This window comes from Corythoichthys intestinalis, chromosome 1, assembly GCF_030265065.1.
Source record: "Corythoichthys intestinalis isolate RoL2023-P3 chromosome 1, ASM3026506v1, whole genome shotgun sequence".
NCBI classification, from domain to species: Eukaryota; Metazoa; Chordata; class Actinopteri; order Syngnathiformes; family Syngnathidae; genus Corythoichthys; species Corythoichthys intestinalis.
Window position 1 is genome coordinate 20,228,043 of NC_080395.1, and position 15,154 is coordinate 20,243,196.

The window sequence follows — 15,154 nt, forward strand, 5'->3', positions numbered from 1 at the left end:
CATGTTTGTGTTCATCTTCAATTTTAATGTACTGCTGATGTTCTTAAATTATGTTACAAAGTAGTTTAAATTGAGGTTTTGCATTTATATGTAAGGAAATGAGGGAAAATAATATTAGGAAATGGACGTTGGGGTTACTGGTGGACTGTGTACTGTGATTTTGCACATCATTGATTTAATACAATTTTGAATGATAATCAGTTTTACTGTAATAAGGCATACATGAGAACGCAGTAGACTAATGCTTGTGTAAAACCTGTTGTGTTTTATAGCTATAACTATGCACAAACAATGTGGTGAGATGGCAAGAACTGCTACGGTACATTTGCTGCAGATGTTAGCTCATATATTTAGCTGTCTTTATTTGCAATGAGCTCACATCAACATATGATCAGCAGAAAGTGCTGGAACTTATCAAAAATAATTACACCTAATTGCCATCAGGGGGCGACAAAGCACCAGAAACTAAGGCAGGCAATATGTGCACATGACAGCATGGCCAAAATGCATATTGGCCCAAAAATGACAATGAAAAACTGATCTCAATTAGTGCAGTGCAAATGTATTGCGTTAACGGGCGGTAATTATTTTATTTTTTTTAATTTAATTTAATTTAATTTAATTTTTAAATTAAAATTAAAATATTTGACACATTTAACGCATGTGCTGAATGACCCGCTCATGCATTGCCTCAAAGAGATTACAATGATGCCGTTTTTTGCACATTGAAAGCTAAGAGGAAGAGAAAGGCAAGTGGACACAGGTGTTCATTGGACCGCGCCGTTTATTGGCATAGGCTTCAGCAACTCCTTCACAACAAACATAAGTATCATTTAGTGAAAGCACAACAAAAATAATATACCTATCTCTCAAAAAAAAATAATAATAAAATGTTCACAAAAAGAAAAGCGCTTCAATCTGTATTAATGAGGCTCTATTCTCACACAGCAATGCATAGAGAACTGGCATTCCCAATCAAAATAGCTATGCAAAATTCACAAAAAACTTAATCAGACTTTGGTCAGACTCTATTCGAACATTTCGTTTAGCTCAACAAATACACTGGATGGCAATATTTAGTCACAATATACAAACTATCAGAGGTCTCCTACGTTGTGAAGCCAGCACTCAAATGACCGTGAAGTACAATGTAGTTCCAGTCAACAGGGAACTACGGCGTCAGTCGAGGGACTAAACACACTCATTGACTTGATTTCTAAGTAATTCAAAACTCGCCATTGACACCTTGTGGTGTATTTCTATCACTCAGTTACATAGTTAAAGACACTGTGGAAAAACGGAAGGGAGTCAATGTGACATCACCGCTCGGTGACGTCAACAAGCTACTAGTTTATTTTTGATTGAAAATTTTACAAATTTGATTAAAACGAAAACATTAAGAGGGGTTTTAATATAAAATTACTATAACTTGTACTAACATTTATCTTTTAAGAACTACAAGTCTTTCTATCCGTGGATCCCTTTAACAGAAAGAATGTTAATAATGTTAATGCCATCTTGTGGATTTATTGTTTTTGTGATGTGCGGACGCTATCTGATACTACTGTCTCAGTAGCTACTTGTAAACACAAATTGAAATTGTTGTTATAGAAGATGAGACTGATTTAATTTCGATTTGGTTTCATATTGCAAGTGTTGATGTCATGAGCACCTGAATAAAGTCAGCAAACCACACGGACGTCTGACATAGTTATTTTGGAGCTTAGCTTGCTATCTATCAACGTCATGGCAAGAACAGTAAAATGCCATTACATACACAATAGTTTTTTGTGTTTTTTATTTAGAGGGTGTCTAGAGGTATTTAAAGGGTTTATTCTGATCTACGCGGAAATCCGCCACATCCGTACTTCGCCAGCTCAGGAACGGAACTCGTTCGTAAACCAGGGACTCCCTGTAATATATATACTTACACCCCTGGTCTGTATGGTCACTGCATAAGTTTATTAATTACTCAATTCATACTACATATTACAATATTAAATATAGAAGTGTAGTAGCACAAACTTACAATAGGTTGGGGGAGTTAGTTCCGTTTATTATTTTATTCTTTACCATGACTTGGGTCAATGTTAACCTACACAACTCCGGATCAAATGTGAGTCATGAAGGTTGCGCTCTTTTACCAGCTTTTCTTTCTTCTCTCAAGGCGACACATTGGATCAAAACAACCACCGTTATTCTTTCCTTCTTTGTCTTGCTCGCTCCTCCGTGAAGTCGAGGGTAACATTTGTTCTCACACACAATGTAACCCTAGCAGGAATCAAAGCAAATATGCACGCTTTCTTCCTCTATATAATACACGCTGCACCAGCCACTTGTCTTTTGCGACTGAAAGGGGCCCGCCATCGCCACTCTAGCGTCTATTTCTGTCTGGCGGAGGTGGCGGCAGACACTTGACTGATGAGTGTCAGTCGGGCCCCCGTGTGCCGCTTTTGTTTGGGATGATGAGTGTAATCACGGGAACTGCCCACACACAAGGGGAAAAAAATGCTTCAACAGATTGAACTTAAAGTGCTCGCTATTGACTGGTTCGATCTGTCAATAAAATGAAAAGCTCATATTGCAGTCCTGAGATTGAGGTTAGCAACAATTGCTTGGAACGAGAAAACCATTTAGATGTCATTTCTCTAAAAAAAAAAAAGTAAATTATGTGTGAATGTTATATCTAATATATCTTTAGGTCATGTCAATGGTGCAACCAGGATCCAGACTCCTCCAGGCATACCTGAACGATCATAAAGTAAATCCAGACTCCCTTTGATCAATGACGTTGTTTATAAGCCCCCGATTTACGACGTAGTCGTAATACCGCGGGTGTTAACTAATGCAAAGCAAGTCCCTACAGAGTGCACTCGGGCCATGTACATGGTGACAACAAATTTCACGTTTGCATTTACATGGTTCCGTCTCCATTCGAACAATGTCGCAATTCCGCGTGAAAAGGCAACAGACAATGATTCACTTCCTTGACAACAATCTCTGCAGCCTGGAAGTCAACATACCCGCCCACTATTTTTTTTCTTATGCTTCATAGGGCACAAAAATGCAAAAATCAAATATATTTTAATTACATATATTATAAATGTCTGTTGTTTTGAATGTTTGCTAGCAGCGCCTGCTCATGCCCAAAGTGACATGTGACGGTGACTGTGTGCTAGTGCTGACGTCATCAGAGCGAGAGCGTTCCCATACCTGTCAAGTTGTACCGTTTCAGCGTAATTTGTACAAGTGAGCACTGATTTTTAAATGTGTACGCCGTACGCTCTAAATCTGTACGTTTTTTGTGCATTACGTTTTTTTTTTCTCTTTTTTTTACTATGCGTTACGATGTTGATTGAATGACGCGAGAAAAGTCAGAGACACGGAGAGAGAAGAGCGGGAGTGGGAAGGAGGGAAGAGTGTTGTGACACTGTTGCAAACACGATGCTAGGCTAGGTGGCTCCAATATTTTCTGACTGTAGCCGATAGCCAGACTACGCCCACTTGATGCTACACTAGATATCACATGCATATAGAACTAGATGCGAAATGACAGACTCGGCGGTGTTAGTAAACAGCCGCCATCTTAAAGCAGTATACTTCTCAGAAAGGCTCTGTTATGGTGAACCTTCCTAGCAAAGCTAAATAACTTTTTATCTAAAATACTCCTAAATCGGCAAAATCTTGATTTGAATCTATCTTTAAATGATGCAAGTTTTAAAACTTTCACATGTCGAAACTAGACAAAATGGAACTAATGCAAAAATGGGAGCAACCTTAACAAATTTAACGGTTGATTCACGACATTAAATGACTTCCAAACATAACAAAGGTTACGATGTTATTTATTTATTTATTTTTTAAAATGAAAAAGAAAAAGAAAAAAAACATGAAAGGTAACACCAGTTCCTTTGCCAAGTAACTAATTACTCTTACATTCAGGTAACTGAGTTACTTACCGTAATTTTCGGACTATAAGCCGCTACTTTTTTCCTTCACTTTGAACCCTGCAGCTTATAGTCCAGTGCGGCTTATTTGTTGATTTATTTGGGTTAATGGGTAACACTTAAAAGTGGCGTCATAAAACTGTAATAAGACTGTCATAATTATGAAATAACACTATCATGGGCATTACTGATTGCTTATGACAGATGTCATTAAGTGTCATCTAGCAAATTATGTCACTAACTAACACTATGTCACTAACACTAACGTTTATGTCCAGGCTGGATCTTTTACATCCGTTCAAAAGTGAGATAATTTTTGGGATAACACTAAATGACATATGTTATAAGCATTCATTAATGCTCATGACAGCGTCATAATTATGATTGTCTAATGACAGTCTTTTGGCACCACTGTCAAAAAATGTGTAACCAAATACCATAACTAGCAATTAATGAAACAACTGGAACAATAACCGCAGCAATAATTAGAACATGAATTTTGATTGTAATTTACATATGTAGCACTGCAATGCATGCTAGGACGCATGTTGGACAACAGCAGTATTGCCAGTAGGTGGCAGCAGAGGTTGACTGTTATGGCCAAATGAAACATTTTGAAGCAATGAAGTTTTGGAGCAAATTGGTTCAAAGTTTCATGGTGGTTCATTTGGTCTTATGATAGACACTCATAATACAGTGAGGACGACTGAGGCTTATAGTCCAGTGCGGCTTATCTATGAAGAAATGCCGTTTTTGTGTCAAATTTGGTGGGTGGCGGCTTATAGTCAGGTGCGCCTTATAGTCTGAAAATTACTGTACTCACTTTTTGGGAGAAGTAATCGACAACCCGCTCTCAGTTTTTAGAAAACTACGAATGAGTATTTGATTAAAATATATTGTGGTATATAAGATTTAACAAGGAAATCAGCCTCCATTTGGTAAGCAGACTAAAGGCTGGTTTTTCCTTGACGCATCCACGTGGTCCGCAAGGCTTCACGCGGAAAAATAACGCCGTGTCAGCGATAGCGTTTTTTCGCGTGGTGCACAAATGAGTCAGATTTCCGCACCGTGTGGACGTTTCCACACGGAGACACACGGCGTATGATTTGCTATTAGTTGAGGGGCGGATGGGATTGATCAACTCCTGTGGAAAAACATGGCGGACAAACTACTAATGGCGTACCGCAAGCAACACATCACTTTTGCTCATTAATATTCATGACGCTAGCAATTGTTGCTAGGCGGGTCAACCTCCCGTTTGTCCCTAATAGTAAATGCTTGGAAATAGTGTACGAACGAGATGTTTACTGAGCTAAACGTACCAATTCTGTCCGAAAATGATGTCCCTGGTGCCAAATTCACAGGTAAAGATGTGGAAGAACATACAAATGTTCAGTTAAAGAGATGGCTTGAGTGTCAAGGGCTGAAAAAGACAGCAAAATAAGCTGACTTGATACAGAGTGAGCTTTTTTATCGACACCTTTTTCTTGTGTGCATTGCCTTATGCCACTGACAATGACATTCTCCTGTTTCAACAATCTATCCTTTACCACCATATGCCCTGTCTTTCTTTTATATTATATCTTCTGGTTGTCTTACGTCTCTGACTGTTCTTGGTGGTAATTTACATTGCTATTTTTGTGTAGTGATCTCAAATTCTATTCAGTGACAGTCAATGAACACTTTTAATTTTATCATTAATAACAAATCTTAATTTTATAATTTGGTTACACTTCCCCCATACTAAAGTTGCTTTTTTAAAACCGAAAATGTAACAGTGGCATTGTCAGACAGAAACAGCACGGCAAAACGCCACGCTAAAAAATAAGTAAAAATATCATAATGGCTTACCGCGTCGTCCTCTGTAGAACCCTGGCCCCCAACAAAATGTTTACTGCATATGAAATGTGAATGGCATCACCTTGCTGGCGTTAAACTGGTCTTTTAGATATCAGGGCAAGTTGATCCATTCTTCACATTTCTTCCTCCAAGTTTTTTGTGTCGGGGAAATGTATGAAGAAAGCATCCTTTATATGTCATAATGTCTAGAGTCATTAATACAAGTTTCATAGCAGCAGTGTTTGGTCGGCATGTTCATTTTTTAAACATTACCGGAGAAAACCAGTAGAAATAAGATGGATTTTATTCAAGGGCCTGTCTATAATGACCCACTTCCGCGTTACGATGGCGACATCACGGTCTTAAAATAACATTCGTGCGGTACGCTATAGCAACAGTTCGCAAATACAAACATTTGTATGAGCAACATAACAAATATGTTGTTCCTCGTCCTTTTCCATGTAGGAGAAAAATTGAATTTCTACTTCTATTATAGTATGAAGTTGTTTGTATGAAGAAGACACACTTTTTGCTGCCCCCTGTAGTCAGGGAGAATATCAGGTTCTCCACTGAGGCTAGCCACAAAGACTGCGCGGAGCAGCAGATTATTCTGAAAAACATGCTGGATCAACTCGGTGTGTCTCGTTTCTGTGCGGAACGTTCAATGCGTGAGGTATGAACCAGCTTTAAGTCACTGTTACCTTTTTTAATGTCTTTATTAACATTTATTAGCACTCACGGATGTCATGATTTCACCAACTATGTGCAGACATAGTTTCGCTCGAGAGTTGCACCCATAAACCTTCGCGCTAGTCACACTAATGGCGCCAAAAAGTAGGCTGGAGGACGAGCAGTGTCTCTCGCAAAGCGACACAGCCTTCAAAGCTCGTAGCTGGAGGCGCCATTAGTGTGTAAAAAACAAAGATTTGTGGGTACAACTTTCGAGTGAAACGGTCACTGTACATAGTTGATGAATTTTTGACATGTGTGAGTGTTTTGTTCATAAAACTGTATAAAAAGTCTTATTCAAAGACTTATTCTGCGTACTAAAGTAAAGCTAAATAACTTTTATAAATGGATGGATGAACGAATATGCATTTTGACTAGGGTGGGCAGTTTTTGGCTAGTACCTTAATGTTAAGAATTTTCTAGGGTAGGCTAAACTGTAAATCTAAAGACATACAAAGAAAATTACATATACTTTGGACTATAATACTAAAAACATTATTTTTGTTTTTGTTTTATTGTGTATTTTACTTCGTAATTTAAATTTTTGACTTCCAGGTAAGAATCCGTCAATCATGATTCCTAAAACTCTGGTTTCTCTTACCCTTTGGATTTCCATTTCATGTATTTGTAATGTTATATCATTCTTCAATTTCCATTGAACAGTATACAAGTTCGTTTATCTTTCTTTCTGACTTCCATTCCATTAATCTCCAGCCATTTCTTTCTTACTTTATGTACCCTGTAAATGACTGGCAGCAACACCAGGTTGCATTTGGTCACTTAGTTGTGATAGACTGCAGTTTCTCCACAACCGTCAACAAAATAAGCTGTATGAAATGAATGCTCTGCTTGAGGGTTATTCATTGTGGGCCGTGTGTTTACTTCTATTTTTACAATCAAAGAATGTTTGGAAAGTGACCCACGTCACTTGACAAAAAAATATATAAACCAATACATCTAACAGGAAAGTGTTGAACAATCCAAATGAGATGGGACATTCCGGCGCTCAGGAAGCTGTGTGTTCTCTGTTTCCTCCCGCCACTTGCGAGTCGCTAAATGTGAGATATGTTGGCATCAATTACTCAAATCATCCTCCCTGCAGAGCATCTTTTTGATCAAGTTTGCATCCGCCGCTCAGCTGTGTTGTTCCCACCCTGCAGCGAGAGAGGCAAAGGTTACACTTTCACAAGTTTTCATGAGACGAAGCCGTGCATTTAATAACGAGAGGAGTCTAATGAGCAGGCGGCTTCTGGTGAACGGCATCAAAAGAGCAGTCGGCACCTTTCCCGTAACAACACGCCATCGCTTTGCCTCCCATCGCCTTGCCGAAATTGTGCAGTTGAGCAAAATCGTTGAAATCCATCAACAAGAGACAAGCAAGGCGGCGACTGATGTGAAATTAGTTCTCTCTACTCGTCCTCTCACACCTCCTCCTCTTTCTTTGCAGACAACTCCATTAGTGTCCTGGCGAAGCACGACACATTCCGGCGGCAAAAGCAGGAGATGTACTTCCTGCCCATTGTGGTGACGGACAACGGCAACCCACCCATGAGCAGCACCAACACCCTGACCATTCGGGTGTGCGGATGCAGCAAGGATGGGATCGTGCAGTCCTGCAATGTGGAGGCTTACGTTCTGCCCATCGGCCTCAGCATGGGCGCTCTCATCGCCATCCTGGCCTGCATTATCTTGCTCTTAGGTGAGGTTACGCAGTTTTTCACAGGGCCTATTCTGTGTATGGGTATGTTTACATAAGTGATCCTTTTTGTACTTTTAAACAAATTCCTAGACAGTTAACGGGAAGTTTAATTTGATCCTTGGGCACTACAGTTACCAACATCGATTTGTAGCCACAGATTAATTCAAGTTTGGTTCTTGAGAATCCAATTCAATATCGATTTATATGGTCACAAACTCATATTTTTTTGATAAATACGCACACTGCAGAGACCGTTATTGAACTCCTGTTACATTCGTGTCACTGCTGGATGATCATAAATAGATTAGTCATGCCTGGAGTGATTTACAACGTTGTTGTGATGTAAAGGCAAAATTGATTTTGTTAGTCCTACGATTTTATGAATGAAACACATCAATGTCCAATGCGTAAGACCAGCAGTCTGCGTTGGACAGAAACTTAGACCCCCTCGTTTGCAACGTAGTAAACGCACGTATGTTTGTCTATGAAATTGTCACTAAAACACTCGCCTTGCTGGTACATCTATGTCAGTTGTTTAGGGACTACAGATGTAAATTAGCATATTCTTGCTACAATCTGGCATATTTACATCTTTTTAGATGTTCATCAATGTGCACTGTCCCTATTAAATAAATCAATCAATCAATAAATAAATAAAATATTTTGTCGCAGGCAAGTCAGACATATTCCAAAACTTGAGTAGCTTGTTTCTTTGCTGGCACATACTGTAAATACCAAGGGCGAAGGTTTGCATAGGGACAGTAGGGACATAACACTACCAACTTTTCAGGATGCTGAAATTGTCCCCACCAACTTTTCAGCAACTTCATTTGCATGATATAATGACTTCAGTTATAAAGGTAATTTAGAAAAAACCCACTTCCTTAAAACTGGGGGGGGGGGGGGGGGGGGCTAATTCCACTGTTTTCAGTGCAAATCTACTAATAAGTAAAATTATCCGCCAGTGCTTCAAGTAAATTTTACTCAGATTTCTTGAAATAGGAAAATAGCTGAAACTAAGTGTAGCAGACTTATTTTAAGCAAAAAGTTTGCATATTTAATCTTGAAAAAAATACCTTGTCAGAAATGTTCTTTAATTCAAGAATGAATACTGTCCAAAACCTTCTTTGAAAGCATTTTTCTTGAATTAGGTGAGAAATGACCAACTTTAAGATGTATGGGCTTAACAAGAATAAATAGTAATATTTACTTAAAGTAAATGGAAGAATCTGACTCATTAATCTGTTAACCAGTCTTTAGCACTCAAAATAAGATGGAGAAAATTATCCGACTAGATTTAAGGAAAATGATCAGATTAAGATGTTAAAAAACAAGTCAATACAGATTTATTTTTGCATTAATCATTTAGCCTATAAATTAATTAGGTTGATATTGGTGAGAAATGTAGCCCTGACCCCCGTCCACCCAATCTACAGTGGGGCAAATAAGTATTTAGTCAGCCACTAATTGTGCAAGTTCTCCCACTTGAAAAATATGAGAGGCCTGTAATTGTCAACATGTGCAAACCTCAACCATTAGAGACAGAATGTGGAAAAAAAACAGAAAATCACATTGTTTGATTTTTAAAGAATTTATTTGCAAATCATGGTGGAAAATAAGTATTTGGTCAATACCAAAAGTTCATCCCAATACTTTGTTATGTACCCTTTGTTGGCAATAACGGAGGCCAAACGTTTTCTGTAACACTTCACAAGCTTTTCACACACTGTTGCTGGTATTTTGACCCATTCCTCCATGCAGCTTTCTCCTCTAGAGCAGTGATGTTTTGGGGCTGTCGTTGGGCAACACAGACTTTCAACTCAGTCCACAGATTTTCTATGGGGTTGAGATCTGGAGACTGGCTAGGCCACTCCAGGACCTTGAAATGCTTCCTACAAAGCAACTCCTTTGTTGCCCTGGCTGTGTGTTTGGGATCATTGTCATGCTGAAAGAACCAGCCACATCTCATCTTCAATGCCCTTGCTGATGCAAGGAGATAATCATTCAAAATCTCTCGATACATGGCCCCATTCATTTTTTCCTTTACACAGATCAGTCGTCCTGGTCCCTTTACAGAAAAACAGCCCCAAAGCATGATGTTTCCACTACCATGCTTTACAGTGGGTATGGTGTTCTTCGGATGCAATTCAGTAGTCTTTCTCCTCCAAACACGACAACCTGTGTTTCTACCAAAAAGTTCTATTTTGGTTTCATCTGACCATAACACATTCTCCCAGTCCTCTTCTGGATCATCCAAATGCTCTCTAGCGAACTGCACACAGGCCTGGACGTGTACTTTCTTCAGCAGGGGGACACGTCTGGCAGTGCAGGATTTGAGTCCCTGGCGGTGCATTGTGTTACTGATATTAGCCTTTCATACTGTAGTCCCAGCTCTCTGTAGGTCATTCACTAGGTCCCCCCGTGTGGTTCTGGGATTTTTGCTCACCATTCTTGTTATCATTTTGACGCCACGGGGTGAGATCTTGCATGGAGCCCCAGATCGAGGGAGATTATCAGTGGTCTTGTATGTCTAATTGCTCCCACAGTTGATTTCTTTACACCAAGTGTTTTACCTATTGCAGATGCAGTCTTCCCAGTCTGGTGCAGTTCTACAATTTTGTCTCCTTCGACAGCTCTTTGGTTTTGGCCATAGTGGAGTTTGGATTGTGACTGACTGAGATTGTGGACAGGTGTCGGTTATACCGATAATGAGTTAAAACAGGTGCTATTAATACAGGTAACAAGTGCAGCCTCGTTAGACCTCGTTAGAAGAAGTTAGACCTCTTTGACAGCCAGAAATCTTGCTTGTTTGTAGGTGACCACATACTTACTTTCCACTCTAATTTGGAAATAAATTATTTAAAAATCAAACAATGTGATTTTCTGTTTTTTTTTTTTTCCACATTCTTTCTGTCATGGGTGAGGTTTACCCATGTTGACAATTACAGGCCTCTCCAATCTTTTCAAGTAGGAGAACTTGCACAATTGGTGGTTGACTAAATAGTTATTTGCCCCACTGTACTCTTACATTCAGGTAAAGAGTTACTCACGCAATTACTTTTTGGGAGAAGCAATATGTAACTGTAATTAATTCATTTTTTAAGTAAGATTAACAACACTGGTCCTAGTGTAGACGAAGCCTTAGTCCACGGTTGCTAGAATGATGCCACTCACTGAAAAATTAACCTTTCCGATAAAGAAACTTGACCTTGTTTCTTCCACTGTGTCTCTTCCCCTTGTGCCTCGTGTCTTTTTTGGACAGTAATAGTGGTGCTTTTTGTGACCTTGAGGCGGCATAAGAATGAGCCGCTCATCATCAAGGACGACGAGGATGTGCGTGAGAACATCATCCGCTACGACGACGAGGGTGGCGGCGAGGAGGACACGGAGGCTTTTGACATCGCCACGCTGCAGAACCCGGATGGCGTCAACGGCTACCTGCCACGCAAGGACATCAAACCTGACCTGCAGTTCATGCCGCGTGCCGGCCACCACTCAGGTCCCAACGGAGTGGACGTGGACGAGTTCATCAACGTACGGTTGCACGAGGCCGACAACGATCCCACGGCTCCGCCGTACGACTCCATCCAGATCTACGGCTACGAAGGCCGGGGGTCGATCGCAGGCTCCCTCAGCTCGTTGGAGACCGCGTCTTCCGATTCAGATCAGAACTATGACTACCTCAGGGAGTGGGGTCCTCGCTTCAGGAGACTTGGGGAACTCTACTCAGTGGGCGAGAGCGACCGCGAGACCTGACCTGAATAAAACAAAACAAGACTCTATAAATTTTCTTTTCTCTTCTGTCCACGTGTGTATTAAGCGCTAGAGCTCTATCGGCTTTTAGAAACAGAAAACAAGAAAAAAAATACACAGGCCACTTTTTTTGTATTCTTCCTAGAGTTGAGGTATAGCAGTCATCCACATCGTAATTGTCGAGCCGAAACCAACCGTGTTTTTACTAGGAGATTCTTGTGGAGTGTAAAAACTATTAGATTCCGTTGTGGAGTATCTAGCAGTGTTTTGGGTGTTAGTCATTGGCCGTGACTTCCAGTAGCAGAAAGCCGGTAGGCCCCGTCCAGTATGAGGATCTTGAATGGACTTTAAAGCAATACGTGGTCTACTTTACAACAATGAATGTATGTGAGGAATACAACAACAAAAAAAGACTAAACAGTGTTGGCTTTGAAAAAAAGTGACTTTGTTATCATTTGATATGTTCTCTCTCTCTGGTGGCCACATTTATAAAGTACGCTTTATACAACTCTTTGTATTTACATGCTACAGGTGGCCATGTTGCCATTGCGCTAGCCTATAAAAAGACAATGTGAAGACAACAACAAAAAATATGTAGAAACTCTGAGGCCTTCTTTTTACGGAAGCAAGTTCCATTGTAACCTAATGTTTTGTTGTTTGTTTTTTTTTTGTGTTGATTCTTCATTATTTTTCTTGAATTTTTGTACATCTTATCCTTCTCACGCACTCCACAAGCGGGCTAAAACCAAGATGTAGACTAGTTCCAGTGCTAGCGTCTTTCTGCTACACGCTAACTCAACGTCCGATTCGCCAAAAAGAAAAATACACATACCCAGCCTGTGTGCATATTATGCGTACACTGTATGATACAAGTGAAGAAAAAAAGGCTTTTGCTGTACATAGCATTATTGCTAACGTCATTAGCTTTAGTCAAGGCTGGTAGAAAATTTACGAAGCATAACAAGACAGTTGACTCAACGTGCGTTCTACCTTCTGCTCACTTTTTCTACTGTGCTTTCAATGCTTATCAGTGTGTATGTTCAATTATTTACTCCTCTGTACTGGTATCTCTCCAGATTACCCTGTATTGTTTACTACTTTGTCAAATATATTTTTATAAATAGCGCTGAATGGGTTCTGTCTGCTAATTTAGTGGGAAGACGAGTTTACCAGAGATGATGGACTCGGAGAACAGGAGGTTTTGGTTTGTTTGTTGGTTTGTTTGCTAGCTACTGCAACCTTTTGAATCTGTTTTACAGAGCAGAAAAGATTTATAGATTAATAAATCTAATAAATCTTAGAGCAGTCATTTTTCAACCAGTGTGCCATGAGAGATCGTCAGGTGTGCAGCAAGAAATTATCCAATGTTTTTTTTGTTTTTGTTTTTTTTTTTAAACGTCGTCGGGCAGAGTTGCATTAGAAAGGACGGAGTACGCAGAAAGTTCTCAGTTGTGTGCAGATGAGCGAGGTATTGCTCGTGTTGCGTTCAAGAACTGCTCGGATTTCTAGCCATCAGCCACCTTGCTGTCCGGGACAATGTGGACCCCAGCACGTCTTCTGTACATCATTTGATTAGACTTGTCAAATGTCAATATTAGGGCTGTTAAACGATTAAAATTTTTAATCGAGTTAATTACAGCTTAAAAATTAATTAATCGTAATTAATCGCAATTCAAACCATCTATAAAATATGCCATATTTTCTGTAAATTATTGTTGGAACGGAAAGATAAGACACAAGATGGATATATACATTCAACATACGGTACATAAGTACTGTATTTGTTTATTATAACAATAAATCAACAAGATGGCATTAACATTATTAACATTCTGTTAAAGCGATCCATGGATAGAAAGACTTGTAGTTCTTAAAAGATAAATGTTAGTGCAAGTTATAGAAATGTTATATTAAAACCCCTCTTAATGTTTTCGTTTTGATAAAATTTGTAAAATTTTCAAACAAAAAATAAACCAGTAGCTCGCCATTGTTGATGTCAATAATTACACATTGCTCATGGTGCTGAAACCCATAATATCAATCGCACCCAAGCGCCAGCAGACCGCAACAAAACACCAAAAAACACAAGTAACAAGTGGACATTACACTGTGCTGTCATTTTAATCTGTTTGAGCAGGGCATGTGCTTTAAATGCGTCAAATATTTTAACGTAATTAATTTAAAAAATTAAATACCGACCGTTAACGCGATAATTTTGACAGCCCTTGTCAATATATGTACACAAAAGTGTCCTTTCCATTGTATCCATATGTGACAACCCTCAATCCTCCCCCTGTGTTATATTCCCAACACATTATCGAGGACAGCAAGGTGTTAGATGGCTAGAAATCCGAGCAGTTCTTGAACGCAACAAGAACAGCTGTTTAGCACTATGGTGCTAAGCAAGCTCAAACGTCATCGCCAAACGAAACACCGATCGCTTCAAAACAAGTCGACAAACTATTTTGTTCGCCTTTGTGAAAACACAGAGAAATATGCAACTTTTCTGAGAAAAACTACAAAGGTAAATAGGAAAGACCTGATAGCCAGTTACTTTGTTGCTGAACTTGTTGCTAAATCCAAAAAGTCCCAAACTGTGGCAGAGACGTTAATACTACCTGCCATCAAAGCCTTTGTCAGCGAGATGACCAGCCCTGATGTGGTTAAAGACATTGTTAAAGTCCCCCTGTCTGATAATGAGTTTTTGAAGCCCAGCTGCTAAATAAAATGAAAAACAGAAAGAGACTGAGAACTGTTGAAGAAGATTCCTGCCAGTTTTTCGGCTTTGTGTTCATCTTAACAGGCTCAAGTTTCACACTGAGCAAGTATAAATACTGAGAAATTATTTTATAATTAAATATACTGTACAGAAAGTAATTTTGGAACACTTTAGTGTGGTGTGCCGCGAGATTTTTCCCAATGCAAAAACGTGCCGTGACTCAGAAAAGGTTGAAAAGCACTGCCTTAGAGTAAGGGTTTGGTTGTTGACACAATTTTCCTGTTATCATATCCAAAAGCCAACAACGTAAGGGGTTTCATAACCTTACAGAGTAATTCCTCTAACTGAAGAACGTAGTGAAAGTAAGGGTTTATGGGTAATGTGGTAAACATTTATCCACAGTGGTACGAAAAATTCATTATACGAAAGGTTTTTCTAAGCTTTATATCACTTCATATTATGAAAAAT

General features: G+C 39.3%; 1 protein-coding gene across 3 annotated transcripts in view; it reads left to right on the forward strand.

Annotated features, from left to right (window-relative positions):
* The window catches only part of cdh8 (cadherin 8), a 331,679-nt gene extending 317,801 nt beyond the window's left edge, over positions 1–13,878 (forward strand). The window contains exons 11-12 of one of the 3 annotated variants that reach the window (XM_057840449.1): positions 7,963–8,214; positions 11,483–13,872. In XM_057840449.1, coding sequence (XP_057696432.1) covers positions 7,963–8,214; positions 11,483–11,970 — 740 coding nt within the window. In that variant the 3' untranslated portion in view covers positions 11,971–13,872. Of the gene's footprint in view, positions 1–7,962; positions 8,215–11,476 lie in introns of all 3 variants that reach the window. The other 2 variants (XM_057840441.1, XM_057840466.1) reach the window with 2 other exon arrangements.
* The last annotated feature ends 1,276 nt before the right edge of the window (positions 13,879–15,154 follow it).